The 26,516-nt window shown below is 52.8% G+C and overlaps 2 protein-coding genes across 2 annotated transcripts in view; one reads left to right on the top strand and one right to left on the bottom strand.

Annotated features, from left to right (window-relative positions):
• The window catches only part of mettl25b (methyltransferase like 25B), a 33,925-nt gene extending 30,063 nt beyond the window's left edge, over nucleotides 1-3,862 (bottom strand). The window contains exon 1 of the mRNA XM_085978554.1: nucleotides 3,773-3,862. The gene's annotated coding sequence lies outside the window, so the exon portion shown is untranslated. The remainder of the gene's footprint in view (nucleotides 1-3,772) is intronic.
• On the top strand, nucleotides 3,788-26,516 carry LOC147086447 (interferon-stimulated 20 kDa exonuclease-like 2). The gene is given in 5 exon segments (XM_085978555.1): nucleotides 3,788-3,875; nucleotides 6,890-7,491; nucleotides 7,493-7,832; nucleotides 9,909-10,109; nucleotides 22,785-26,516. Coding segments are annotated over 4 exon segments (1,101 nt in total). The 5' UTR covers nucleotides 3,788-3,875; nucleotides 6,890-7,045; the 3' UTR covers nucleotides 22,899-26,516.

The following is a 26,516-nucleotide window of genomic DNA, read 5'->3' as shown; positions in this document are numbered from 1 at the left end:
AGGGCGTCAAAGTCGCTTATAAACCTAGCACAAAAATCCAGGCCCAGTACTGAGGGAGCGCCGCACTGTCGGAGGGGCGGTACTGAGGGAGCGCCGCACTGTCGGAGGGGCGGTACTGAGGGAGCGCCGCACTGTCGGAGGGGCGGTACTGAGGGAGCGCCGCACTGTCGGAGGGGCGGTACTGAGGGAGCGCCGCACTGTCGGAGGGGCGGTACTGAGGGAGCGCCGCACTGTCGGAGGGGCGGTACTGAGGGAGCGCCGCACTGTCGGAGGGGCGGTACTGAGGGAGCGCCGCACTGTCGGAGGGGCGGTACTGAGGGAGCGCCGCACTGTCGGAGGGGCGGTACTGAGGGAGCGCCGCACTGTCGGAGGGGCGGTACTGAGGGAGCGCCGCACTGTCGGAGGGGCGGTACTGAGGGAGCGCCGCACTGTCGGAGGGGCGGTACTGAGGGAGCGCCGCACTGTCGGAGGGGCGGTACTGAGGGAGCGCCGCACTGTCGGAGGAGCAGTACTGAGGGAGCGCCGCACTGTCGGAGGAGCGGTACTGAGGGAGCGCCGCACTGTCGGAGGGGCGGTACTGAGGGAGCGCCGCACTGTCGGAGGGGCAGTACTGAGGGAGCGCCTCACTGTCGGAGGGGCAGTACTGAGGGAGCGCCGCACTGTCGGAGGGGCAGGACTGAGGGAGCGCCGCACTGTCGGAGGGGCAGGACTGAGGGAGCGCCGCACTGTCGGAGGGGCAGGACTGAGGGAGCGCCGCACTGTCGGAGGGGCAGGACTGAGGGAGCGCCGCACTGTCGGAGGGGCAGGACTGAGGGAGCGCCGCACTGTCGGAGGGGCAGGACTGAGGGAGCGCCGCACTGTCGGAAGGGCGGTACTGAGGGAGCGGCGGTACTGAGGGGCCTCCGCCTCCCACCCCTCAGTACCCCCTCCCTCAATCTCTAACCCCTCTCCCTCAATCTATAACCCCCACTCCACCCCTCGCCCGCTCCTCCGCCTCCCACCCCTCGCCCCCTCCTCCGCCTCCCACCCCCTCGCCCCTCCTCCGCCTCCCACCCCTCTCCTCTTTCCACCCTCGCCCCCTCCTCCTCTTTCCAATCTCTCCCTCTTCTCTTCCCCCCCCCCCCCCTTTCCCCTTAGGTTTCTCCCTCCTCCTCACCTCTGATATCTCTCACCCTTTCTCCTCTCTTTCCCCCTCTCATTACCCTAAGTCTCTCACACCTCTCCTCCCTCAATCACTCTCCCCTTCCCCCTCTCTCTCCTCCCTCAATCTCTAACCCCTTCACTCTCTCTCTCTCACCCTCAATCTCTAACCCTCTTCCCTCTCTCTCCCTCTCAATCTCTAACCCCCTTCCCCCTCTCTCAATCTCTAACCCCTTCCCCCTCTCTCTCTCTCTCCCTCAATCTCTAACCCCTTTCCCCCCTCTCTCTCTCCTCAATCTCTAACCCCTTCCCCCTCTCTCTCTCTCCCTCAATCTCTAACCCCCTTCCCCCTCTCTCAATCTCTAACCCCTTCCCTCTCTCTCTCTCCCTCAATCTCTAACCCCTTCCCCTCTCTCTCTCTCTCTCAATCTCTAACCCCTTTCCCCCCTCTCTCTCTCTCAATCTCTAACCCCTTCCCCTCTCTCTCTCTCCCTCAATCTCTAACCCTTCCCTCTCTCTCTCTCCCCCCTTCCCCTCTCTCTCTCTCTCCCTCAATCTCTAACCCCTTCCCTCTCTCTCTCTCTCCCTCAATCTCTAACCCCCTTCCCCCTCTCTCTCTCTCACTCAATCTCTAACCCCTTCCCCCTCTCTCTCTCCCTCAATCTCTAACCCCTTGCCCCTCTCTCTCTCTCCCTCAATCGCTAACCCCTTCCCTCTCTCTCTCTCTCCCTCAATCTCTAACCCCTTCCCCTCTCTCAATCTCTAACCCCTTCCCTCTCTCTCTCTCTCCCTCAATCTCTAACCCCTTCCCTCTCTCTCTCTCTCCCTCAATCTCTAACCCCTTCCCTCTCTCTCTCTCTCCCTCAATCTCTAACCCCTTCCCCCTCTCTCTCTCTCTCTCTCCCCCTCAATCGCTAACCCCTTCCCCCTCTCTCTCTCTCCCTCAATCTCTAACCCCTTCCCCTCTCTCAATCTCTAACCCCTTCCCTCTCTCTCCCTCAATCTCTAACCCTTCCCTCTCTCTCCCTCAATCTCTAACCCCTTCCCTCTCTCTCTCTCTCTCCCTCAATCTCTAACCCCTTCCCCCCTCTCTCTCTCTCTCCCTCAATCTCTAACCCCTTCCCCCTCTCTCTCTCCCTCAATCTCTAACCCCTTCCCCCTCTCTCTCTCCCTCAATCTCTAACCCCTTCCCCCCTCGCTCTCTCTCCCTCAATCTCTAACCCCTTCCCTCTCTCTCTCCCTCAATCTCTAACCCCTTCCCTCTCTCTCTCTCCCTCAATCTCTAACCCCTTCCCCCTCTCTCTCTCCCTCAATCTCTAACCCCTTCCCCCTCTCTCTCTCCCTCAATCTCTAACCCCTTCCCCCTCTCTCTCTCCCTCAATCTCTAACCCCTTCCCCCTCTCTCTCTCCCTCAATCTCTAACCCCTTCCCCCTCTCTCTCTCTCTCCATCTCTAACCCCTTCCCCCTCTCTCTCTCTCTCCCTCAATCTCTAACCCCTTCCCCCTCTCTCTCTCTCAATCTCTAACCCCTTCCCCCTCTCTCTCTCCCTCAATCTCTAACCCCTTCCCTCTCTCTCTCTCTCTCTCCCTCAATCTCTAACCCCTTCCCCCTCTCTCCCTCAATCTCAAACCCCTTCCCCTCTCTCTCTCTCTCTCCCTCAATCTCTAACCCCTTCCCTCTCTCTCCCTCAATCTCTAACCCCTTCCCCCTCTCTCCCTCAATCTCTAACCCCTTCCCCCTCTCTCCCTCAATCTCTAACCCCTTCCCCCGCTCTCTCTCCCTCAATCTCTAACCCCTTCCCCCTCTCTCTCTCTCCCTCAATCTCTAACCCCTTCCCCCTCTCTCTCTCTCCCTCAATCTCTAACCCCTTCCCCCTCTCTCTCTCTCCCTCAATCTCTAACCCTTTCCCCCTCTCTCTCTCTCCCTCAAACTCTAACCCCTTCCCTCTCTCTCCCTCAATCTCTAACCCCTTCCCTCTCTCTCTCTTCCTCAATCTCTAACCCCTTCCCCCTCTCTCTCTCTCCCTCAATCTCTAACCCCTTCCCTCTCTCTCTCCCTCAATCTCTAACCCCTTCCCCCTCTCTCTCTCTCTCTCTCCCTCAATCTCTAACCCCTTCCCCCTCTCTCTCTCTCTCCCTCAATCTCTAACCCCTTCCCCCTCTCTCTCTCTCCCTCAATCTCTAACCCCTTCCCCCTCTCTCTCCCTCAATCTCTAACCCCTTCCCCCTCTCTCTCTCTCCCTCAATCTCTAACCCCTTCCCTCTCTCTCTCTCTCCCTCCCTCAATCTCTAACCCCTTCTCTCTCCCTCAATCTCTAACCCCCCCCCCTCTCTCTCCCTCAATCTCTAACCCCTTCCCCCTCTCTCTCTCCCTCAATCTCTAACCCCTTCCCCCTCTCTCTCTCTCAATCTCTAACCCTTTCTCTCTCCCTCAATCTCTAACCCCTTCCCTCTCTCTCTCTCCCTCAATCTCTAACCCCTTCCCTCTCTCTCTCTCTCTCCCTCAATCTCTAACCCCTTCTCTCTCCCCCTCAATCTCTAACCCCTTCCCCCTCTCTCTCTCTCTCTCTCTCCCCCCCCTCAATCTCTAACCCCTTCCCCCTCTCTCCCCCCCCCCGGTCTCCATAGTTACCTCAGGCCCCGCCTCCTCTCCTGACCCCGGAAGTGCCCGCCGCCGCCGTGACCCGGAAACGCGTGTGTGCGGGCGGCTCGGGCCCAGCGGCGGCGGCGGCCCGGTGAGTGAGTGAGAGAGACAGAGACACCGATAGATAGATAATGAGAGGGGGAGAGGACTGGGGAGAGAGGCGGTTCCGGCCCCCTGAGGGAGAGTCCCCGCCCATTGGGAGAACTGGGCTGTGCTGCCCCTCCTGGTCCAATAGCCCTCCCTCCCACCCACCCATTGGGAGAACTGGGCTGTGCTGCCCCTCCTGGTCCAATAGCCCTCCCTCCCACCCATTGGGAGAACTGGGCTGTGCTGCCCCTCCTGGTCCAATAGCCCTCCTCCCCGCCCATTGGGAGAACTGGGCTGTGCTGCCCCTCCTGGTCCAATAGCCCTCCCTCCCTCCCTCCCTCCCACCCACCCATTGGGAGAACTGGGCTGTGCTGCCCCTCCTGGTCCAATAGCCCTCCTCCCCGCCCATTGGGAGAACTGGGCTGTGCTGCCCCTCCTGGTCCAATAGCCCTCCCCCCCTGCCCATTGGGAGAACTGGGCTGTGCTGCCCCTCCTGGCCCAATAGCCCTCCCCCCCCCGCCCATTGGGAGAACTGGGGTGTGCTGCCCCTCCTGGTCCAATAGCCCGCCCCTCCTGGTCCAGTAGCCCTCCCCCCTGCCCATTGGGAGAACTGGGGTGTGCTGCCCCTCGTGGTCCAATAGCTCTCCCCCTCCTCCTGCCCATTGGGGAACTGGGATGTGCTGTATTGTGATGCTTCCTGTAGTTGAATAAGCCGCCTGCCTCACATGTGCGGGGGCGGCCAGTCCACAACCGCAGGCAGCACCCCCAGACGGAGGGGGCAAGACTGAAGGGGGTTGGATAAATCAGGGGGAGGGGGAAATGATGCATCAGGATCTGTCTCTGCCCTTTGGAAGGACGTGAGCTCAGAACCAGCTCCGTTGTGGGTTTGAGAACGCACTCCACAGACTTGAGCACAAAGTCCAGGCCGACATTTCCAGTGCAGGACCGAGGGAGCGCCGCACTGTCGGAGGGGCAGTACTGAGGGAGCGCCGCACTGTCGGAGGGGCAGTACTGAGGGAGCGCCGCACTGTCGGAGGGGCAGTACTGAGGGAGCGCCGCACTGTCGGAGGGGCAGTACTGAGGGAGCACCGCACTGTCGGAGGGGCGGTACTGAGGGAGCGCCGCACTGTCGGAGGGGCGGTACTGAGAGAGCGCCGCACTGTCGGAGGGGCAGTACTGAGGGAGCGCCGCACTGTCGGAGGGGCGGTACTGAGAGAGCGCCGCACTGTCGGAGGGGCAGTACTGAGGGAGCGCCGCACTGTCGGAGGGGCAGTACTGAGGGAGCACCGCACTGTCGGAGGGGCGGTACTGAGGGAGCGCCGCACTGTCGGAGGGGCAGTACTGAGGGAGCGCCGCACTGTCGGAGGGATAGTAGTGAGGGAGCGCCGCACTGTCGGAGGGGCGGTACTGAGGGAGCGCCTCACTGTCAGAGGTGCCGTCTTTTGGATGAGACATTAAACCGAGGCCCCGTCTGCTCTCTCAGGTGGATGTAAAAGATCCCACGGCCACTATTTGAAGAAGAGCAGGGGGAGTTCTCCCCGGTGTCCTGGGGCCAATATTTATCCCTCGATCGCGATCACTAAAACCAGATGATCTGGTCATTATCACATTGCTGTTTGTGGGAGCTTGCTGTGCGCAAATTGGCTGCCGCGTTTCCCACATTACAACAGTGACCACACTTCAAAAAAAGAACTTCATTGGCTGTAAAGCGCTTTGGGACGTCCTGAGGTCGTGAACGGCGCTGGAGAAATGCGAGTCTGTCTTTCTTTGCATAGTTGACTCTTAATGCCCGCTGGAGTGGTCTGAGTAAGCCGTCCAATTGTTGGGACAATTTGGGAAGGCCAACAATGTGTCCACACTCCTGAAACAGTTGCAAATAACCAGACACGGCCCGACTTTAGGAAGGGCCGAGTCTGTAATTATGTTTTTTTTTTGCGGCATTTAGATGTGTGAAAATCTCTTCTCAGCCGCTGTTGACACGGAGATGTGCTGATATTTTTGTATGTTGCTGTCACCCAGGAGGACATAATGCATTGACTGGTCACCTGTGCAGGGTACCTGTCACAATGGCAGCACAGTTCAATAGTCTCCTGCTGAACTCTCGCTGTGCAGGAGACTCTATTAATCTGGCATCTTTCCCAGCGGGTTTATGGCGACCTTGTTTAGCAGGCTAAGGGCTGATGTAGGCTGCTTTGTCTTTTTCAACTCAATATTTAAGGAAGTAACTTTTTAAATCTCCTCCGGTTTGCAAACGGGACTGGACTGCACTTGGTTGAATTTGCAGTCCGTGCCGAGATAACTCCTCTCCGCTGAGGCTGGGGTTACTGCTCATTGGCTTCGAGGGAGGGAGGGAGGGAACCGGACAAGGGTTGCTGAGATTGAACAGACTGGGGCTCTTTTCTCTAGGAAAGAGAAGGCTGAGGGGTGACCTGATCGAGGTCTCCCAGATTATGAAAGGGGTTCGATAGGGTAGACGTAGAGAAGATGTTTCCCATTGCCTGTGAGACCAAAACCGGGGTCCGTCAATATAAGATCGTCACGAATAAATCCAGTCGGCAATTCAGGAGAAAGTTCCTTACCCAGAGAGTGGTGAGAATGTGGAACTCACTCCCACAGGGAGTGGTTGAGGCGAAGATTATCCTATTCCTTTCTCCCTCGTGTGTTTATCCAGCCTCCCCTTAAATGCATCGATACTATTCACCTCAACCTCTCCCTGTGGGAGCGAGTTCCACATTCTCCCCACTCTCTGGGTAAAGAAGTTTCTCCTGAATTCCCTATCGGATTTATTAGTGACGATCTTCTCTTGATGGCCCCTAGTCCTGGTCTTGCCCACAAGTGGAAACGTCTTCTGTACGTCTACTCTCTCACACCCTTTCCTAATTTTAAAGATCTCTATCAGGTCACCTCCTCAGCCTGCTCTTTTTTCGAGAGAAGAGGCCCCAGCCTCGTCCAGTCTTTGCTGATCATTTATAACCTCTCGGTTCTGGTCTGGCCCTCACTGCGTTCTTTCGTTTCCAGGTTCCGAAATGGTTGCCGTTGCTCTCTGAGCGTTGGGTCACGCGAAGGAGCTGGGGACCGAGTTTACAGAGACGGGGGCCAGCCAGCTCGCCCCATCTCCGCCCGAGGCCCGAGGCGCGAGGACTGGCTCCCCCCGCCAGCTGCCCGCCCCGCGCCATGTCTGGCATCACGCTGAACCTGGACTTTTCGCCCGTGACCGCCAAGAAACCCGGCCACGCCAACCAAAAGCACAAACGTTTCCTGAGCCGGCGCAGCTACCTGGAGCAGAAGGGCTACCTGAACAAGAAGCCGGGCCCCCGGGCCCAGGACGCGGCCCGGCGGGGCCTGCAGCCCTCGGCCTGGGTCGCGGGCCCCCGGGTCGGCCAGCCGGCCCAGGCCCTCCTCTCCGGCGTCTGCGCGTCCCGGCTGGTTTCCCCCGGCGCGGCCAATGGCCCGGGTGGCGCCAGCTTCCCTCCCGGCAGCCTGGCCGCGACCCTTCAGAGCGTCTGCCGGGACTCCCAGCACCGCAAGCTCTCCGCCGCGCCCCACCGCCCATCCTTGCCGCCCTTCGCCCCCGGCGCAGCGGGCAAGGCAGGCCTGCCCGGGCGAGGGGGCGCCCCCCCCGCCGCCGGAGAAGGTCCTGCTGCTCGGCGAGTGCCAGAGCGGCCTCCCGCCCCTCCCCCCTCCCGCCCGCGCGCCCCACCCCTCCTCCTCCTCCTCCGGCTCCGCGGCCGCCGGCAGGCCCTACAAGTGTGTGGCCCTGGACTGTGAGATGGTGGGCACGGGCCAGGGCGGGCGCAGGAGCGAGCTGGCCCGCTGCAGTGTCATCAGCTACGACGGCGACCTGGTCTACGACAAGTACATCCTGCCGCCCAACCCCATCACCGACTACCGCACCCGCTGGAGTGGCATCCGGCGGCAGCACATGAGGAGCGCCACGCCCTTCAAACTGGCGCAGAAAGAGGTGAGACGGGGCAGGGGGCGCTTAAAGTGATGGAGCTGCGGGCAGAGCGCTGGGCTGATTCAGCCGCACAATACGAACATCGAAACATAGAAGATAGGAGCAGGAGTCGGCCATTTGGCCCCTCGAGCCTGCTCCGCCATTCAATGCGATCATGACTGATCATCCAAACTCAGTACCCTGTCCCTGCCTTCTCCCCATATCCCTTGATCCCTTTAGCCTTAAGAAATATATCTAACTCCTTCTTGAATATATTTAATGATTTGGCCTCAACTGTCTTCTGTGGTAGAGAATTCCACAGGTTCACCACTCTCTGGGTGAAGAAATTCCTCCTCATCTCAGTCCTAAATGGCTTACCCCTTATCCTTAGACTGTGACCCCTGGTTCTGGACTCCCCCGCCATCGGGAACATCCTTCCTGCATCTAGTCTGTCTAGTCCTGTCAGAATTTTATAAGTTTCAATGAGATCCCCTCTCATTCTTCTAAACTCCAGCGAGTATAAGCCCAATCGACCCAATCTCTCCTCATATGTCATTCCTGCCATCCCAGGTATCAGTCTGGTGAATCTTCGCTGCACTCCCTCCATGGCAAGAACAGGAGGGAGACCCTTCAGCCCCTCGAGCCTGCTCCGCCATTCAATGAGATCACGGCTGATCTGCATCTTAACTCCATCCACCCGCCTTGCTCCCTTAAACCCCTTACCCAACAAAAATCTAAAAATCTATCGATCTCGGTTTTGAAATTTCCAATTGATCCCCTCCAGCCTCGATAGCTTTTTGGGGGGAGCGAGTTCCAGATTTCCACCACCCATTGTGTGAAGAAGTGCTTCCCGACATCACCCCTGAACGGCCTGGCTCTAATTTTAAGGTGACGCCCCCCCTTGTTCTGGACTCCCCCCCCCACCAGAGGAAATAGTTTGCATAAGACAGTAGGAGCGGGAGTCGGCCATTCGGCCCCTCGAGCCTGCTCCGCCATTCAATAAGATCGCGGCTGATCCGATCTTGGCATCAACTCCACTTCCCCGCCCGCTCCCCATAACCCTCGACTCCCTTATCGTTCAAAAATCTGTCTCTCTCCACCTTGAATATATTCAGTGACCCAGCCTCCACAGCTCTCTGGGGAAGAGAATTCCACAGATTCACGACCCTCTGAGAGAAGGAATTCCTCCTCATTTCTGATTTAAAAGGGCGACCCCTTAAACTGAAACTGTGCCCCCGAGTTCTAGATTCCCCCTCGAGGGGAAACATCCTCTCTGCATCTACCCTGTCGAACCCCTTCAGAATCTTATATATTTCAATAAGATCCCCTCTCATTCTTCTAAACTCCAGTGAGTATCGGCCCAACCCTTCTCTCTAGCTACCCTCTCAAATCCTTTAATCATCTTAAACACCTCGATCAGATCACCCCTTAATCTTCTAAATTCGAGGGAATGCAAGCCCAGTCTGTGCAACCTGACCTCGTACTTTAAGAACACCAGAATTAGGAGCAGGAGTCGGCCATTCGGCCCCTCGAGCCTGCTCCGCCATTCAATAAGATCACGGCTGATCTTCTGCCTCAACTCCACTTTCCCGCCCGATCCCCATATCCCTCGATTCCCCGAGAGTCCAAAAATCTATCGATCTCAGCCTTGAATATACTCAACGACTGAGCCTCCACAGCCCTCTGGGGCAGAGAATTCCAAAGATTCACCGCCCTCTGAGTGAAGAAATTCCTCCTCATCTCAGTCCTAAATGGCCAACCCCTTATCCTGAGACTGTGACCCCCTGGTTCTAGACTCTCCAGCCAGGGGGGAAACAGCCTCTCAGCATCTACCCTGTCAATCCCCCTCAGAATCTTATATGTTTCAATGAGATCACCTCTCATTCTTCTAAACTCCAGAGAGTATCGGCCCAATCTACTCAATCTCTCCTCACAGGGCAACCCTCTCATCCCAGGAATCATTTTTAGCCCCCGCGTATCGCTATTGTGAGTCTGCGTTGCACCCTCGCCAAGGCCGGTACGACCGTCCCGAGGTGCGGGGGCCCTTTGAATTTGCTGTGCTGTCTGCAAACCTCTGGTGCTTTTTCGCCCTGTTCGCAGATATTAAAGGTTCTGTGCGGGAAGATCGTGATCGGCCACGCCGTGCACAACGACTTCAAGGCACTGAACTACTTCCACCCCCAGTCGATGACCCGGGACACCTCGAAAATCCCGCTCCTGAACCAGAAGGCCGGCTTCCCCGAGAAGGAGTCGGTGTCGCTGAAGAGACTCACCAAGCAGTTGCTTCATCGAGACATCCAGGTACGGAAAGCTCATCCCAAAACTCTGCTGCCTCCACCGCCCTCCCCCCCCGCCCCCGTGTCCTAACTCACACCGACTCCCGTTCACCCATCACCCGCTGCTACTCGCTGACCTACATTGGCTCCCAGTCCGGCAACGCCTCGATTTAAAAAAAAAAAAAAAAAAAGTCTCATCCTCCTAGGATGCTGAGGGAGGTTAAGGAGGAAATCACGGAGGTGCTAGCCATAATATTCCAATCCTCCTTCGAACCGGGGCTGGTGCCAGAGGACTGGAGAATTGCAAATGTTACACCATTGTTCCAAAAAGGGTGTAAGGATAAACCCAGCAACTACAGGCCAGTCAGTTTGACCTCGGTCGTGGAGAAGCTTTTAGAAACGATAATCAGGGACAAAGTCAACAGTCACTTGGACAAGTGCGGATTAATTAAGGAAAGCCAGCACGGATTTGTTAAATGCAAATCGTGTTTCACCAACTTGATGGAGTTTTTCGATGAGGTAACAGAGAGAGTTGATGAGGGCATTACGGTTGACGTGGTGAACATGGATTTCCAAAAGGTGTTTAACAAAGTGCCACATAATAGGCTTGCCAGCAAAGTTGAAGCCCATGGAATAAAAGGGACAGTGACGGCATGGATACGGAATTGGCTAAGTGACAGGAAACAGAGAGTAGTGGTGAACGGTTGTTTTTCGGACTGGAGGAAGGTATACAGTGGTGTTCCCCAGGAGTCGGTTCTAGGACCACTGCTTTTCTTGATATATATTAATGACTTGGATGTGGGTGTACAGGGCACAATTTCAAAATTTGCAGATGACACAAAACTTGGAAGTAAAGTGAACAGTGAGGAGGAGAGTGATAGACTTCAGGAAGACACAGACTGGCTGGTGAAATGGGCGGACACATGGCAGATTAAATATAACGCAGAAAAGTGCGAAGTGATACATTTTGGCAGAAAGAATGAGGAGAGGCAATATAAACTAAAGGGTACAATCCTAAAGGGGGTGCATGAACAGAGAGACCTGGGGGTATATGTGCACAAATCATTGAAGGTGGCAGGGCAGGTTGAGAAAGCAGTTATAAAAGCAAACGGGATCCTGGGCTTCATGAATAGAGGGATAGAGTACAAAAGCAAGGAAGTTATAATAAACCTTCATAAAACACTGGTTCGGCCCCAACTGGAGTATAAGAACATAAGAATTAGGAGCAGGAGTCGGTCATTCGGCCCCTCGAGCCTGCTCCGCCATTCAATGCGATCATGGCTGATCATCCAAATTCAGTACCCTGTCCCTGCTTTCTCCCCACATCCCTTGATCCCTTTAGCCTTAAGAAATATATCTAATTCCTTCTTGAATATATTTAATGAATTGGCCTCCACTGCCTTCTGTGGTAGAGAATTCCACAGGTTCACCACTCTCTGGGTGAAGAAATTCCTCCTCATCTCTGTCCTAAATGGCTTACCCCTTATCCTTAGACTGTGACCCCTGGTTCTGGACTCCCCCCGCCATCGGGAACATCCTTCCAGCATCTAGTCTGTCCAGACCTGTCAGAATTTTATAAGTTTCGATGAGATCCCCTTTCATTCTTCTAAACTCCAGCGAGTGTAAGCCCAATCGACCCAATCTCTCCTCATATGTCATTCCTGCCATCCCAGGGATCAGCCTTGTGAATCTTCGCTGAACTCCTTCCATGGCAAGAACATCCTTCCTCAGATAAGGCGCCCAAAACTGCACACAGTACTCAAGGTGTGGTCTCACCAAGGCCCTGTACAACTGCAGCAAGACATCCTTGCTCCTGTACTCAAACCCTTTCGCTATGAAGGCCAACATACCATTTGCCTTCTTAACCGCCTGCTGCACCTGCATGCTTACCTTCAGCGACTGGTGCACAAGGACACCCAGGTCTCGTTGCACTTCCCCTTCTCCCAATCTATTGCCATTCAGATAATAGTCTGCCTTTCTGTTTTTGACACCAAAGTGGATAACCTCCTATTTATCCACATTATATTGCATCTGCCACGCTTCTGCCCAATCACCCAACCTGTCCAAATCATCCTGGAGTTTCTCGGTATCCTCTTCGCAGCGCACACGCCCACCCAGCTTTGTGTCGTCTGCAAACTTGGAGATATTACATCTAGTTCCCTTATCTAGATCATTAATTAATGTATATTGTGAATAGCTGGGATCCAAGGACCGATCCCTGCGGTACCCCACTAGTCACTGCCTGCCACTCGGAAAAAGACTCGTTAATTCCTACTCTCTGCTTTCTGTCCGCCAACCAGTTCTCTATCCAAGTCAATACCTTGCCACCAATCCCATGTGCCTTAACTTTACACGCTAATCTCTTATGCGGGACCTTATCGAAAGCCTTTTGAAAGTCCAAATACACCACATCTACTGGTTCTCCCTTATCTATTTTCCCAGTTATATCCTCAAAAAATTCCAGTAGATTAGTCAAGCACGATTTACCTTTTGTAAATCCATGTTGACTTTGTCCGATCCTGTCACTGTTTTCCAAGTGCTCTGCTATTACATCCTTTATAATGGACTCTAGCATTTTCCCCACTACCGATGTCAGGCTTACCGGTCTGTAATTCCCCGCTTTCTCTCTACCACCCTTTTTGAATAGTGGGGTAACATTAGCTACCCTCCAATCCATGGGTACAGTTCCAGATTCCAGCGAATGTTGGAAGATGATCAGCAATGCATCTACTATTTCTAGGGCCACCTCCTTAAGTACCCTAGGATGTAGATTATCAGGCCCTGGGGATTTATTGGCCTTCAATCCCGTCAATTTCCCTAATACCATTTCCCTACAAATACTGATTTCTTTCAGTTCCTCCCTCTCATCAGACCCTATGTTCTCCAACATCTCTGGGAGGTTATTTGTGTCCTACTTTGTGAAGACAGAACCAAAATATGCATTTAATTGGTCTGTCATTTCTTTGTTCCCCATTATAACTTCCCCTGCTTCTGACTGCAAGGGACCTACACTTGACTTCACCAATCTTTTTCTCTTCACATATCTATAAAAGCTCTTACAGTCAGTTTTTATGTTCCCTGCAAGCTTACTTTCATATTCTATTTTCCCCTTCTTAATTAATCCCTTTGTTGAATCCTAAACTGCTCCCAATCCTCAGGGTTACCGCTTTTTCTGGCCAATTTATATGCCCTCTCCTTGGATCTTATGCTATCCCTAATTTCCCTTGTTAGCCACGGTTGAGTCACCCTTTTTGTTTTATTCTTATCCCAAACTGGGATGAACAACTTCTGTAGTTCATCCATTCGGTCTTTGAATGTTTGCCATTGCCTATCCACCGTCAACCCTTTGAGTGACATTCACCAATCAATCCTACCCAATTTGCGCCTCATACCATCGTAGTTTCCTTTATTTAAATTCAGGACCCTAGTCTCCGAGTCAACTACTTCACTCTCCATCCTAATGAAGAATTCTATCATATTATGATCGCTCTGACCCAAGGAGCCTCGTACAACAAGATTGCTAATTAATCCTCTCTCATTACATAATATCCAGCCTAAAATGGCTTGATCTCTGGTTGATTCCTCGACATATTGTTCCAGAAAACCATCTCGTAAACATTCTAGGAATTCCTCCTCCACAGTATTTTTACTAATTTGGTTAGCCCAATCTATATGTAAATTAAAGTCACCCATGATGACTGCTGTGCCCTTACTGCATGCTTCTCTAATTTCCCTTTTAATGCCATCCCCAACCTCCATATTACTGTTTGGAGGTCTATATACCACTCCCACTAACGTTTTCTGCCCCTTGATATTTCTCAGTTCTACCCATACAGATTCCGCATCATCAGAGTTAATATCCTTCCTTTCAAAAATCTATCGATCTCAGTCTTCAATATACTCAACGACTGAGCCTCCACAGCCCTCTGGGGTAGAGAATTCCAAAGATTCACCACCCTCTGTGTGAAGAAATTCCTCCTCATCTCAGTCTTAAATGGCCGACCCCTTATCCTGAGACTGTGACCCCTGGTTCTAGACTCTCCAGCCAGGGGGAAACAGCCTCTCAGCATCTACCCTGTCAATCCCCCTCAGAATCTGATATGTTTCAATGAGATCACCTCTCATTCTTCTAAACTCCAGAGAGTATCGGCCCAATCTACACAATCTCTCCTCATAGGATAACGCTCTCATCCCAGGAATCAATCTAGTGAACCTTCGTTGCACCGCCTCCAAGGCAAGTATATCCTTCCTTAGATAAGGAGACCAAAACTGTGCACAGTACTCCAGGTGTGGTCTCACCAAGGCCCTGTACAATTGTAGCAAGACTTCCTCACTCTTATACTCCAACCCCCTCGCAATAAAGGCCAACACGCCATTTGCCTTCCTTATTGCTTGCTGTACCTGCATGCTCGCTTTCTGTGTTTCTTGCACGAGGACACCCAAATCTCTCTGAACACCAACATTTGAAAGTTTCTCGCCATTTAAAAAATATCCTGTTTTTCTATTCTTCCTACCAAAGTGAATAACCTCACATTTCCCTCCATTATACTCCATCTGCCACCTTATCACAGAAATCACAGAAACCCCACAGTGCAGATAGAGGCCATTTCGGCCCATCGAGCCTGCACCGACACATATCCCACCCGATCCCCGTAACCCCTACACCAACACATATCCCACCCTATCCCCATAACCCCATGTATTTAATCCCCCTAACACTAAGGGTCAATTTATCATAGCCAATCAACCTAACCCGCACATCTTTGGACTGTGGGAGGAAACCGGAGCACCCGGAGGAAACCCACGCAAACACGGGGAGAATGTGCAAACTCCACACAGACAGTCACCCGAGGCCGGATTCGAACCCGGGTCCCTGGCGATGTGAGGCAACAGTGCTAACCACTATGCCCACTCACTCAGTCTATCTATATCCCTTTGCAGACTCTGTGTTCTCCTCACAGCTTACTGTCCCACCTAGCTTTGTATCATCAGCAAACTTCGATACATTACACTCGGTCCCTTCATCTATAATATAGATTGTAAATAACTGAGGCCTCAACACTGATCCTTGCGGCACCCCACCAGTTACAGCCTGCCAACCTGAAAAAGATCTGTTTATCCCTACTCTCTGTTTTCTGTCCCTTAACCAATCCTCTATCCATGCTACTATATTACCCCCAACCCGTGCGCCATAATCTTGTGTAATAACCTTTTATGTGGCACCTTATTGAACGCCTTTTGGAAATCCAAATATACTACATCCACTGGTTCCCCTTTATCTACCCTGCTAGCTACATCCTCAAAAAAACTAATAAATTTGTCAAACACCATTTCCCTTTCATAAAACCATGTTGACTCTGCCTAACCATGTTATGATTTTCTAAGTGCCCTGATACCACGTCCTTAACAATGGATTCCAGCATTTTCAGTATCAGCCATATATCCCAGGCTGCTGTGTGAGGCAAAGGAGGAGATTGCAGGGACTCTGACACAAATTTTCAGAACCTCTCTGGCCACAGGGGAGGTGCCAGAGGACTGGAGAACAGCTAACGTAGTACCATTATTCAAGAAGGGTAGAAGGGATAAACCGGGGAATTACAGGCCAGTGAGCCTAACATCAGTGGTAGGGAAATTATTGGAAAAAATTCTGAGGGACAGAATTAGTCTCCACTTGGAGAGGCAAGGATTAATTAGGGATAGCCAGTATGGCTTTGTCAAGGGAAGATCATGTCTGACCAATTTGATTGAATTTTTCGAGGGGGTGACTAGGTGTGTGGATGAGGGTAGTGCAGTGGATGTGGTTTACATGGATTTCAGTAAGGCTTTTGATAAAGTCCTGCATAGGAGACTGGTCAGGAAGGTAAGAGCCCATGGGATCCAGGGTGCCTTGGCACATTGGATCCAAAATTGGCTTAGTAGCAGGAGGCAGAGGGTGATGGTCGAAGGTTGTTTTTGTGACTGGAAGCCTGTGTCCAGTGGGGTACCGCAGGGATCGGTGCTGGGTCCCTTGCTGTTTGTGGTCTACATTAATAATTTAGATGTGAATGTAAAAGGTATGATCAGTAAGTTCGCAGATGACACGAAAATTGGTGAGGTGGTAAATAGCGAGGAGGGAAGCCTCAGGCTACAGGACGATATAGATGGGTTGGTCAGATGGGCGGAACAGTGGCAAATGGAATTTAACCCTGAAAAGTGTGAGGTGATGCATTTTGGAGAGACTAACAAGGCAAGGGAATACACAATGAATGGTAAGACCCTAGGAAAGACAGGATCAGAGGGACCTTGGTGTGCATGTACATAGATCCCTGAAGGCAGCAGAACAGATGGATAAGGTGGTTAAAAAGGCATATGGGATACTTGCCTTCATTAACCGAGGCATAGAATATAAGAGCAGGGAGGTTATGATGGAGCTGTACAAAACGCTAGTTAGACCACAGCTGGAATACTGTGTGCAGTTCTGGTTGCCACACTATAGGAAGGATGTGATTGCTTTGGAGAGGGTGCAGAGATTTACCAGGATGTTACCTGGGCTGGAGCGCTTCAGCTATGAAGAAAGACTGGACAGGCTGGGGTTGTTTTCCTTGGAGCAGAGAAGGCTGAGGGGGGACCTGATTGAGGTGTACAAAACTATGAGGGGCATAGATAGGGTAGATAGAAAGGAACTTTTCCCCTTAGTAGAGGGGTCAATAACAAGGGGGCATAGATTCAAGGTAAGGGGCAGGAGGTTTAGAGGGAATTTGAGGAAAAACTTTTTCACCCAGAGGGTGGTTGGAATCTGGAACTCACTGCCTGAAAGGGTGGTAGAGGCAGGAACCCTCACAACATTCAAGAAGCATTTGGATGAGCACTTGAAACGCCACAGCATACAAGGCTACGGACCAAGTGCTGGAAAATGGGATTAGAATAGACGGGGCTTGATGGCCGGCGCGGACACGATGGGCCGAAGAGCCTCTTTCTGTGCTGTATAACTTGATGGCTCTATTTCCCCGACGACTGATGTCAGGCTAACTGGCCTGTCGTTCCCTGTTTTCTCTCTCCCTCCCTCCTTGAATAGCGGTGTTACATTTGCGACCTTCCAATCCGCTGGGACCATTCTAGAATCTAGGGAATTTTGGAAGATCAAAACCAATGCATTCACTATCTCTTCAGCCACCTCTTTTAGAACCCTAGGATGTAGGCCGTCAGGTCCAGGGGATTTGTCGGCTTTTAGTCCCATTAATTTCTCTAGTACTTTTTCTCTACTTATATTAATTACGTTAAGTTCCTCACCCTCATTAGACCCTTGGTTCCCCACCATTTTTGGTATGATTTTTGTGTCTTCTGTGAAGACAGATACAAAATATTTGTTTAACCTTTCTGCCATTTCCTTATTCCCCACTATAATTTCTCCTGTCTCAGCCTCTAAGGGACCAACGTTTACTTTAGCTACTCTCTTCCTTTTTACATACTTGTAGAAGCTCTTACAATCTGTTTTTATATTTCTTGCTAGTTTTTTCTCATTCTATTTTTTCCCCTTTTTATCAATTTTTTGGTCAACCTTTGCTGGTTTCTGAAACTCTCCCAATCCTCAGGTTTACTATTATTCTTTGCAACATTATAAGCTTCTTCTTTCAATCTAATGCTATCCTTAACTTCTTTAGTTAGCCACGGTTGGATCACTTTTCCCGTAGAGTTTTTGTTTCTCAATGGAATGTATTTTTGTTGAGAATTATGAAATATTACTTTAGCCACTGCTTATCTACCGCCATACCTTTTAATCTATTTTTCACAATCTACCTTAGCCAACTCACCCCTCATACCTCCGTAATTGCCATTATTTAAGTTTAAGACTCTAGTTTCGGACTTAGGCAAGTCACTCTCAAAGTTAATGTGAAATTCTATCATGTTATGATCACTCTGCCCCAGAGGATCCTTTACTATGAGATTGCTAATTAACCCTGTCTCATTACACAATACAAGATCTAAAATAGCCTGTTCCCTGGTTGGTTCCGTGACATATTGTTCTAGGAAACTCTCCCAAATGCATTCCATGAACTCGTCCTCCAGACTACCTTTGCCAGTTTGATTTGTCCAGTCTATATGAAGATTAAAGTCCCCCAAGATTATTGCATTACCTTTGTTGCAAGCTCCTACTATTTCTTGATTAATATTCTGTCCAATGGTATAGCTACTGTTAGGGGGCCTATATACAGGAAACTTTGGGCTATCCGGCACCGACGGGACCGAGCTGGTGCTGTTCCTTCAAAACTGCCGGACAAACCAGCACGAATGTTGAAACATACGGAGATTTTGAGCTCCGTATCTGGCAACAAACCCTGTTGCTCAGCTTCTAAACAGTCGGCCGTACCTTGCAAGCGTCTCTGTAGCTTAGCAACAGCTTCAGCGAGACCTTGCAGAGCTTGACTGTTGAGAAAAAAGCAACGAAAAGAAAAAAAACCTAACGAAACGGCTCCTGATTTTTGCCGGTGGCTCGAGCATTCTGGACAGTTAACCTCCGGATAATCCAAAGTTTCCTGTACTACTCCTACCAGTGTTTTCTGCCCCATGTTATTCCTTATCTCCACCCATACTGATTCTACTTCCTGATCTTCCGAGCCGAGATCCTTTCTCGCTACTGTCCTTATGTCATCCTTTATTATCAGAGCTACTCCCCCTCCTTTTCCATTCTGTCTGTCTTTTCGAAACGTCAAGTATCCTGGAACATTTAGTTCCCAACCTTGGTCACCTTGCAACCACGGCTCTGTAATGGCTATTAGATCAAACCCATTTATCTCTATTTGTGCCACTAGTTCATCTATCTTGTTACGAATGCTTCATGCATTCAGATAAAGTGACTTTAATTAATTTTTTTTTACCATTATTCCCTGCTTTGACCTTATTCTCTGCTGCACTGCTACCGTTAAACTCTCTGTCCCCCCGTCACACTCTGCTTATTTGTACCCAAATCACTACACTGCTCTATCGCCCTGACCCTTCTCTTTAGATTTCTAAATTTCCCCTCACCTGACCCCTCCAACCTACTCCCACCCCCCCCACCCTTTTTTTTAGTTTAAAGCCCTATCTACAGCCCTAGTTATTTGATTTGCCAGGATGCTGGTCCCAGCCCGGTTTAAGTGGAGCCCGTCCCGACGGAACAGCTCCCTCTTTCCCCAGTACTGGTGCCAGTGCCCCGTGAATTGAAACCCCTTTTTCCCACACCACTCTTTGAGCCACACGCTTAACTCTCTGACCTGCTTGACCCTATGCCAATTTGCGCGTGGCTCAGGTAGTAATCCAGAGATTATTACCCTTGTTGTCCTGCTTATTAATTTAGACCCGAGCTCCTCAAACTCCCTCAGCAGAACCTCATTGTTAGTTCTAACTATGTCGTTGGTTCCTACATGGACCACGACAACTGGATCTTCCCCAATTCTGGGCACCGCACTTTAGGAAGGATGTGAAGGCCTTAGAGAGGGCGCAGAAAAGATTGATGAGAATGATTCCAGGGGTGAGGGACTTCAGTTACGTGGAGAGACTGGAGAAGCTGGGGTTGTTCTCCTTGGAGCAGAGAAGGTTGAGAGGAGATTTGATAGAGGTGCTCAAAATCATGAGCGGTCTGGACAGGGTTGATAGAGAGAAACTGTTCCCATTGGCGGAAGGGGCGAGAACCAGAGGACACAGATTTAAGGTGATTGGCAGAAGAACCAAAGGCGACATGAGGAAAAACTTTTTTACGCAGCGAGTGGTTAGGATCTGGAATGCGCTGCCTGAAAGGGCGGTGGAGGCAGATTCGATCGTGGCTTTCAAAAGGGAATTGGAGAAGTACTGGAAGGAAAATTATTTGCAGGGTTACAGGGAAAGGGCGGTGGGGTGGGACTGGCTGAGGTGCTCTTGCAGAGAGCCGGCACGGGCTCGACGGGCCGAATGGCAGCCTTCGGTGCTGTAACCATTCTACGATTTGTGCTCGCATCCCTCCATGGCCTCGCCGCCTCCCTATCTCTGTAACCTCCTCCAGCCCTACACCCCTCCCTATCTCTATAACCTCCTCCAGCCCCCACAACCCTCCCTATCTCTGTAACCTCCTCCAGCCCCTACACCCCTCCCTATCTCTGTAACCTCCTCCAGCCCCTACACCCCTCCCTATCTCTGTAACCTCCTCCAGCCCCGACACCCCTCCCTATCTCTGTAACCCCCTCCAGCCCTACACCCCTCCCTATCTCTGTAACCTCCTCCAGCCCTACACCCCTTCTTATCTCTGTAACCTCCTCCAGCCCCTACACCCCTCCCTATCTCTGTAACCTCCTCCAGCCCCTACACCCCTCCCTATCTCTGTAACCCCCTCCAGCCCTACACCCCTCCCTATCTCTGTAACCTCCTCCAGCCCTACACCCCTTCTTATCTCTGTAACCTCCTCCAGCCCTACACCCCTCCCTATCTCTGTAACCCCCTCCAGCCCTACACCCCTCCCTATCTCTGTAACCTCCTCCAGCCCTACACCGCTCCGTATCTCTGTAACCCCCTCCAGCCCTACACCCCTCCCTATCTCTGTAACCTCCTCCAGCCCTACACCCCTCCTTATCTCTGTAACCTCCTCCAGCCCCTACACCCCTCCCTATCTCTGTAACCTCCTCCAGCCCTACACCCCTCCTTATCTCTGTAAACTCCTCCAGCCCCTACACCCCTCCCTATCTCTGTAACCCCCTCCAGCCCTACACCCCTCCTTATCTCTGTAACCTCCTCCAGCCCCTACACCCCTCCCTATCTCTGTAACCTCCTCCAGCCCTACACCCCCCCTATCTCTGTAACCTCCTCCAGCCCTACACCCCTCCCTATCTCTGTAACCCCCTCCAGCCCTACACCCCTCCCTATCTCTGTAACCCCCTCCAGCCCTACACCCCTCCCTATCTCTGTAACCTCCTCCAGCCCTACACCCCTCCCTATCTCTGTAACCTCCTCCAGCCCCTACACCCCTCCCCATCTCTGTAACCCCCTCCAGCCCTACACCCCTCCTTATCTCTGTAACCTCCTCCAGCCCCTACACCCCTCCCTACCTCTGTAACCTCCTCCAGCCCTACACCCCTTCCTATCTCTCTAACCTCCTCCAGCCCCTACACCCCTCCCTATCTCTGTAACCTCCTCCAGCCCTACACCCCTCCCTATCTTTGTAACCTCCTCCAGCCCCTACACCCCTCCCTATCTCTCTAACCTCCTCCAGCCCCTACACCCCTCCCCATCTCTGTAACCTCCTCCAGCCCTACACCCCTCCTTATCTCTGTAACCTCCTCCAGCCCTACACCCCTCCCTATCTCTGTAACCTCCTCCAGCCCCTACACCCCTCCCCATCTCTGTAACCTCCTCCAGCCCCTACACCCCTCCCCATCTCTGTAACCTCCTCCAGCCCTACACCCCTCCCTATCTCTGTAACCTCCTCCAGCCCCTACACCCCTCCCTATCTCTGTAACCTCCTCCAGCCCCTACACCCCTCCCTATCTCTTTAACCCCCTCCAGCCCCACAACCCTCCCGAGATCTCTGCGCTCCTCCAATTCCGGCCTCTCGAGCATCCCCCGATTTCCATCGCTCCACCATTGGCGGCCGTGCCTTCAGCTGCCTGGGCCCCGAGCTCTGGAATTCCCTCCCTAAACCTCTCCGCCTCTCTCTCCTCCTTTAAGACGCTCCTTAAAACCGACCTCTTTGACACAGCTCTGGGCCACCTGCCCTAATATCTCCTTATGTGGCTCGGTGTCAAATTTTTTATCTTGTAATACTCCTGTGAAGCACCTTGGGACGTTTTACTACGTTAACGGCGCTATATAGATGCAGGTTCTTGCTGTGTCGCCCATCACCGCGTGACGCAAGGACCTTTATCACTTGCTCACCTGGATCTTTTTTTATAAATCACTAGTTAGGCCCCTACTGGAGCATTGTGTTCAATTCTGGGCCCCACGCCTTCGAGAGAGGGTGTGGAGGAGATTCACCAGAATGGCACCAGGGATGAGGGACTCGGGTTATGTGGAGAGACTGGCGAAGCCGGGATTGTTCTCCTTAGAGCAGAGAAGGTTAAGGGGAGATTTAATGGAGGCGTTCAAAATCATGAGGGGTTTTGATGGAGTAAATAAGGAGAAACTGTTTCCAGTGACAGGAGGGTTGGTAACCAGAGGACACAGATTGAAGATAATCGGCAAAGGAACCAGAGGAGAGACATGAGGAGAATGTTTTTTACGCAGCGAGTTGTTGTGATCTGGAACGCGCTGCCTGAAAGGGCGGTGGAAGCAGATTCAATAGTAACTTTCAAAAGGGAATTGGAATAATACTTTGAAAGGAAATAATTGCAGGGGCTGTGGGGAAAGAGCAGGGGGGGGTTAGTGGGACTAATTGGAGAGCTCTTTGAAAGAGCCGGCATGGGCACGATGGGCCGAATGGCCTCCTTCATGCGCTGTGCGGTTCTCCGAGACCCCCCCCGTGACATGAATCGGTCATTCGTGAAAGAAAGACTTATGAAATAATACTGAGCGGCCTGCGGGTGGCGCTGTCCAGGGAGAGTATAAATACTCGGGCACGAGCCCAGCTTGTGCAGGGACATTCTTTAACAGGAACGAGTGAAGGACACAACTAGACCTCCATGTTGTAAAAACAGTTGATTAAAGCTTTGTCTAACGCTTAGACCAAGTGCCTAGTAGTTTCCTTACGTCACAACTTTCTCCCGCTGTGGTCTCTTCTCAGGTGGGCAAGCAGGGCCACTCGTCGGTCGAAGACGCCCGCGCCACGATGGAACTGTACAAACTGGTGGAGGCTCAGTGTGAGCGCAAGACGGGCGCGCAGCCCGGGCCGAAGTAGCGGGCTCGAGCCTGCCAGTTGTGTGTGGGGGATGGCGGAGGAGGAGGAGGCGGCCTTTGACCCACCGACAGCGAGCTTTCCCGCCTGCGATCTCGAGCCAGAATCGGCCCTTCGCACTGCTAACACCGGCCCCCCCCCCCCCCTTGCTCGCTCTCACGCCTCCGCAAGTCACAGAGCAGCAACCGGCCAGGACCGGATCGGATCGGATCGGAACCCTCCCCTGAAGACCGCATTGCGCACAAACACAACACACATGTGATGTATATCGGACGACTTAAAAGCAGAGGCGAGTCCAGCAACCGAACTCTTGTGCTAAGAGGGTGACGGGTAATAAAGTACTGAAATTGGGGGGGTTTCTATATAAAGAGAAAATTGACGTACACTGGAGGAGTGTTTTTAAAAAAAAAAAAAAAAAAAAAATCCTGTCCCTCCTCGTTTATCTTGTTATGGTTTTAATCCCATTGACATGTTAACTTTTTTTTTAATCAGTCCACACCGTTTTTTGTATCCCCATTTAACTGCAAAAAAAAATCCGAGAACCTTTTAACCTCACTGTGTCGGGGTTTTTTCCCCCGAAGGTAGGGTGCGGATCGGGCGGTACCGGGACTTTTCAAACCCCCCCCCCCCCCCCCCCCCCCCCCGACTTTAGAAGGACGTAGGAGAGAGGGCATCGTTCCTGCTCTCGAGCGGAGCGGTTCCGATCGCGCCTTAATCAGGGAGACTCTCGGCTCTGCGATTGCTTTGTGTGGGGAGGGATGGGTGGGGGCTTAATCGGACGGCGCGAGCCCCTTCGTGGGACGCACGGTGATGGCCAAGTGTCGGGACCGCAGCGGCGAATTACGGCGGTGCGGGGGGCCATGGACAGCTGCGCTGTCTGGGTCAGTCGACGCTACTTAAATCTGGGAGGCGCCAATCCCTTTTTTTACCCGGGGCTTAAGATTTTTGTCTGATCTGGGCCGTCACCTGAAGGGATCTATCTTAAAAAAAAAAAAATTGCTCCTATTTCAATGGCGGGGAGACTTATCAGACCATTTTGGCAAGTATCCCACTGGGTTATTGTATCTGTATCTTTCTCTGTGTCAGCCCTGGCACAGTGGGCAGCACCCTCGTCTTTGAGTCAGAATGGTCGTGGGTTCGAGTCCCACTCCAGAGACTTGCGCACAAAAATCTAGGCCGACACTCCCAGTGCCAGTGCTGAGGGAGAGCCGCACTGTCGGAGGGGAGGTACTGAGGGAGCGCCGCACTGTCGGAGGGGCAGTACTGAGGGAGCGCTGCGCTGTCGGAGGGGCAGTGCTGAGGGAGCGCCGCACTGTCGGAGGGACAGTACTGAGGGAGCGCCGCGCTGTCGGAGGGGCAGTGCTGAGGGAGTGCCGCACTGTCGGAGGGGCAGTGCTGAGGGAGCGCCGCGCTGTCGGAGGGGCAGTGCTGAGGGAGCGCCGCACTGTCGGAGGGGCAGTACTGAGGGAGCGCAGTACTGAGGGCGCGCCGCACTGTCAGAGGGGCGGTACTGAGGGAGCGCCGCACTGTCGGAGGGGCGGTACTGAGGGAGTGCTGCACTGTTGGAGGGGCAGTACTGAGGGAGCGCCGCACTGTCGGAGGGGCCGTCTTTCGGATGAGACGTTAAACCGAGGCCCCGTCTGCCCTCTCAGGTGGACATAAAATATCCCGCGGCCACTATTTCGAAGAAGAGCAGGGGGGAGTTCTCCCTGGTGTCCTGGGGCCAATATTTATCCTTCAATCAGCATCAAAAAAACACCAGATGATCCAGTCATTATCGCATTGCTGTTTGTGGGAGCTTGCTGTGCGCAAATTGGCTGCTGCTATCCCACATTGCAGCAGGGACTACTGTACTGTAAAGCGCTTTGGGACGCCCTGAGGTCGTGAGAGGTGCTGCAGAAATGCAAGTTCTTAATATGTAAGGGCTCCCCCTGACGGAGCACTAAAGTGGGGAGTTCGGAGGACTGAGCCGAGGCAGACAGACTTGGGCATTCCAGGCTTGGTTGGGCCTAGTCGGCTGAACGAGGAGCAGCCGTCAGGGACCGCACTCTGGCCTCCTGCGTGCGGGGGAGGGGGAGTGAGTCGGCCAGGTATTCCCCCTCGTTTTCCCGTGTATTCTCCCGGAGAGGCGCAATGCTGGGCTAGAGCGGGAAATCGCCCCTAAATCGTTGTGGGAGGGAGCGGGGGAGTGCAGGATGATTGCCTCGTCTCTCACTGGACGAGTGTGGGGAGACGGGGGCGGGGTGAGCCTTTGCTTAACCTCTCGCCACTCCCTGACACCATACTTTCACCCTCAGCTTGTTTCCCGAGAAACAGAAACACAGAAGATAGGAGCAGGAGTCGGCCATTCGGCGCCTCGAGCCTGCTCCGCCATTTAATGAGATCATGACTGATCATCCAAATTCAGTACCCTGTCCCTGCCTTCTCCCCATATCCCTTGATCCCTTTAGCCTTAAGAAATATATCCAACGCCTTCTTGAATATATTTAATGAATCGGCCTCAACTGCCTTCTGTGGTAGAGAATTCCACAGGTTCACCACTCTCTGGGTGAAGAAATTCCTCCTCATTTCTGTCCTAAATGGCCTACCCCTTATCCTTAGACTGTGACCCCTGGTTCTGGACTCCCCCGCCATCGGGAACATCCTTCCTGCATCTAGTCTGTCTAGTCCTGTCAGAATTTTATAAGTTTCAATGAGATCCCCTCTCATTCTTCTAAACTCTAGCGAATATAAGCCCAATCGACCCAATCTCTCCTCATACGTCATTCCTGCCATCCCAGGTATCGGTCTGGTGAATCTTCGCTGAACTCCTTCCATGGCAAGAACATCCTCAGCGCGCACCCCACTGCTACCAGGACACCCCCCCCCCATCCCTCACTGAGCAGATCCCGCCACCTCAGGTAAGCTTAGCGGGATTTAGTGGCCTCTACCCGTAGCACGGGACAGGACTGTGGCTGGCCACAGCCACTCGGAAACGCCCGCTGTACTTCTCGACCCCCCCCCCCCCCCAAGCCGGTTACTGTCACCCTAGGCAAGGTTCGACCACAGGCAAGGCGCACTGTCGGGATGTCCCCGCAAGGGAAAGGACACTCTCGTCTCTCTCCTGTCCGATCTCGACTGAGGAACTCCACGACCGAAGGGGCGGTTAAAATATGCCTCACCCCTCCCGGTGCTCCCAGGGGCGGGGTTAGCGAGGGACACTCGCTGACCACAGCTCTCCCCGGAGCACGGGCGAGGGGCCCCCGCGGGTTGGGCAGGGGGGAACCAAACCCACCCGCTTCAGGGGATCGAGGACCGGAGGGGTGCAACACTCGTGATCATCGGGGCTCGTCTACTGAAGGTTGGCGGGGGAGAGAAGGGACCAACGCGTTCCTCTTAAGCCGGGTGGTCTTGCCGGCCTTTTCCAATGGGAGACTTTGACCGGACGCTAAAAATAAAATTGGGGGGAACATTGAAAGCGATGCACCTGAAGTATCGTGACTGATGGACCATGGAGTCGGGGGAACGAGCGTCTCGATGCGCGTGCTTTGATTTTAATGTACAGTATTTTACGAATGAAAGTTTAAAAAAAAAGGAATTCTGTATTTTACAATGTAATATAGAATTCGTTGTAATCTCCAA

The sequence above is a fragment of the Somniosus microcephalus genome, unplaced genomic scaffold (assembly GCF_052327205.1).
Source record: "Somniosus microcephalus isolate GS21.2 unplaced genomic scaffold, FLI_Smic_1.0 unresolved_chr7, whole genome shotgun sequence".
NCBI classification, from domain to species: Eukaryota; Metazoa; Chordata; class Chondrichthyes; order Squaliformes; family Somniosidae; genus Somniosus; species Somniosus microcephalus.
The sequence above is the reverse complement of the archived record's forward strand: the minus strand, read 5'-3'. Positions and strand labels throughout refer to the sequence as shown.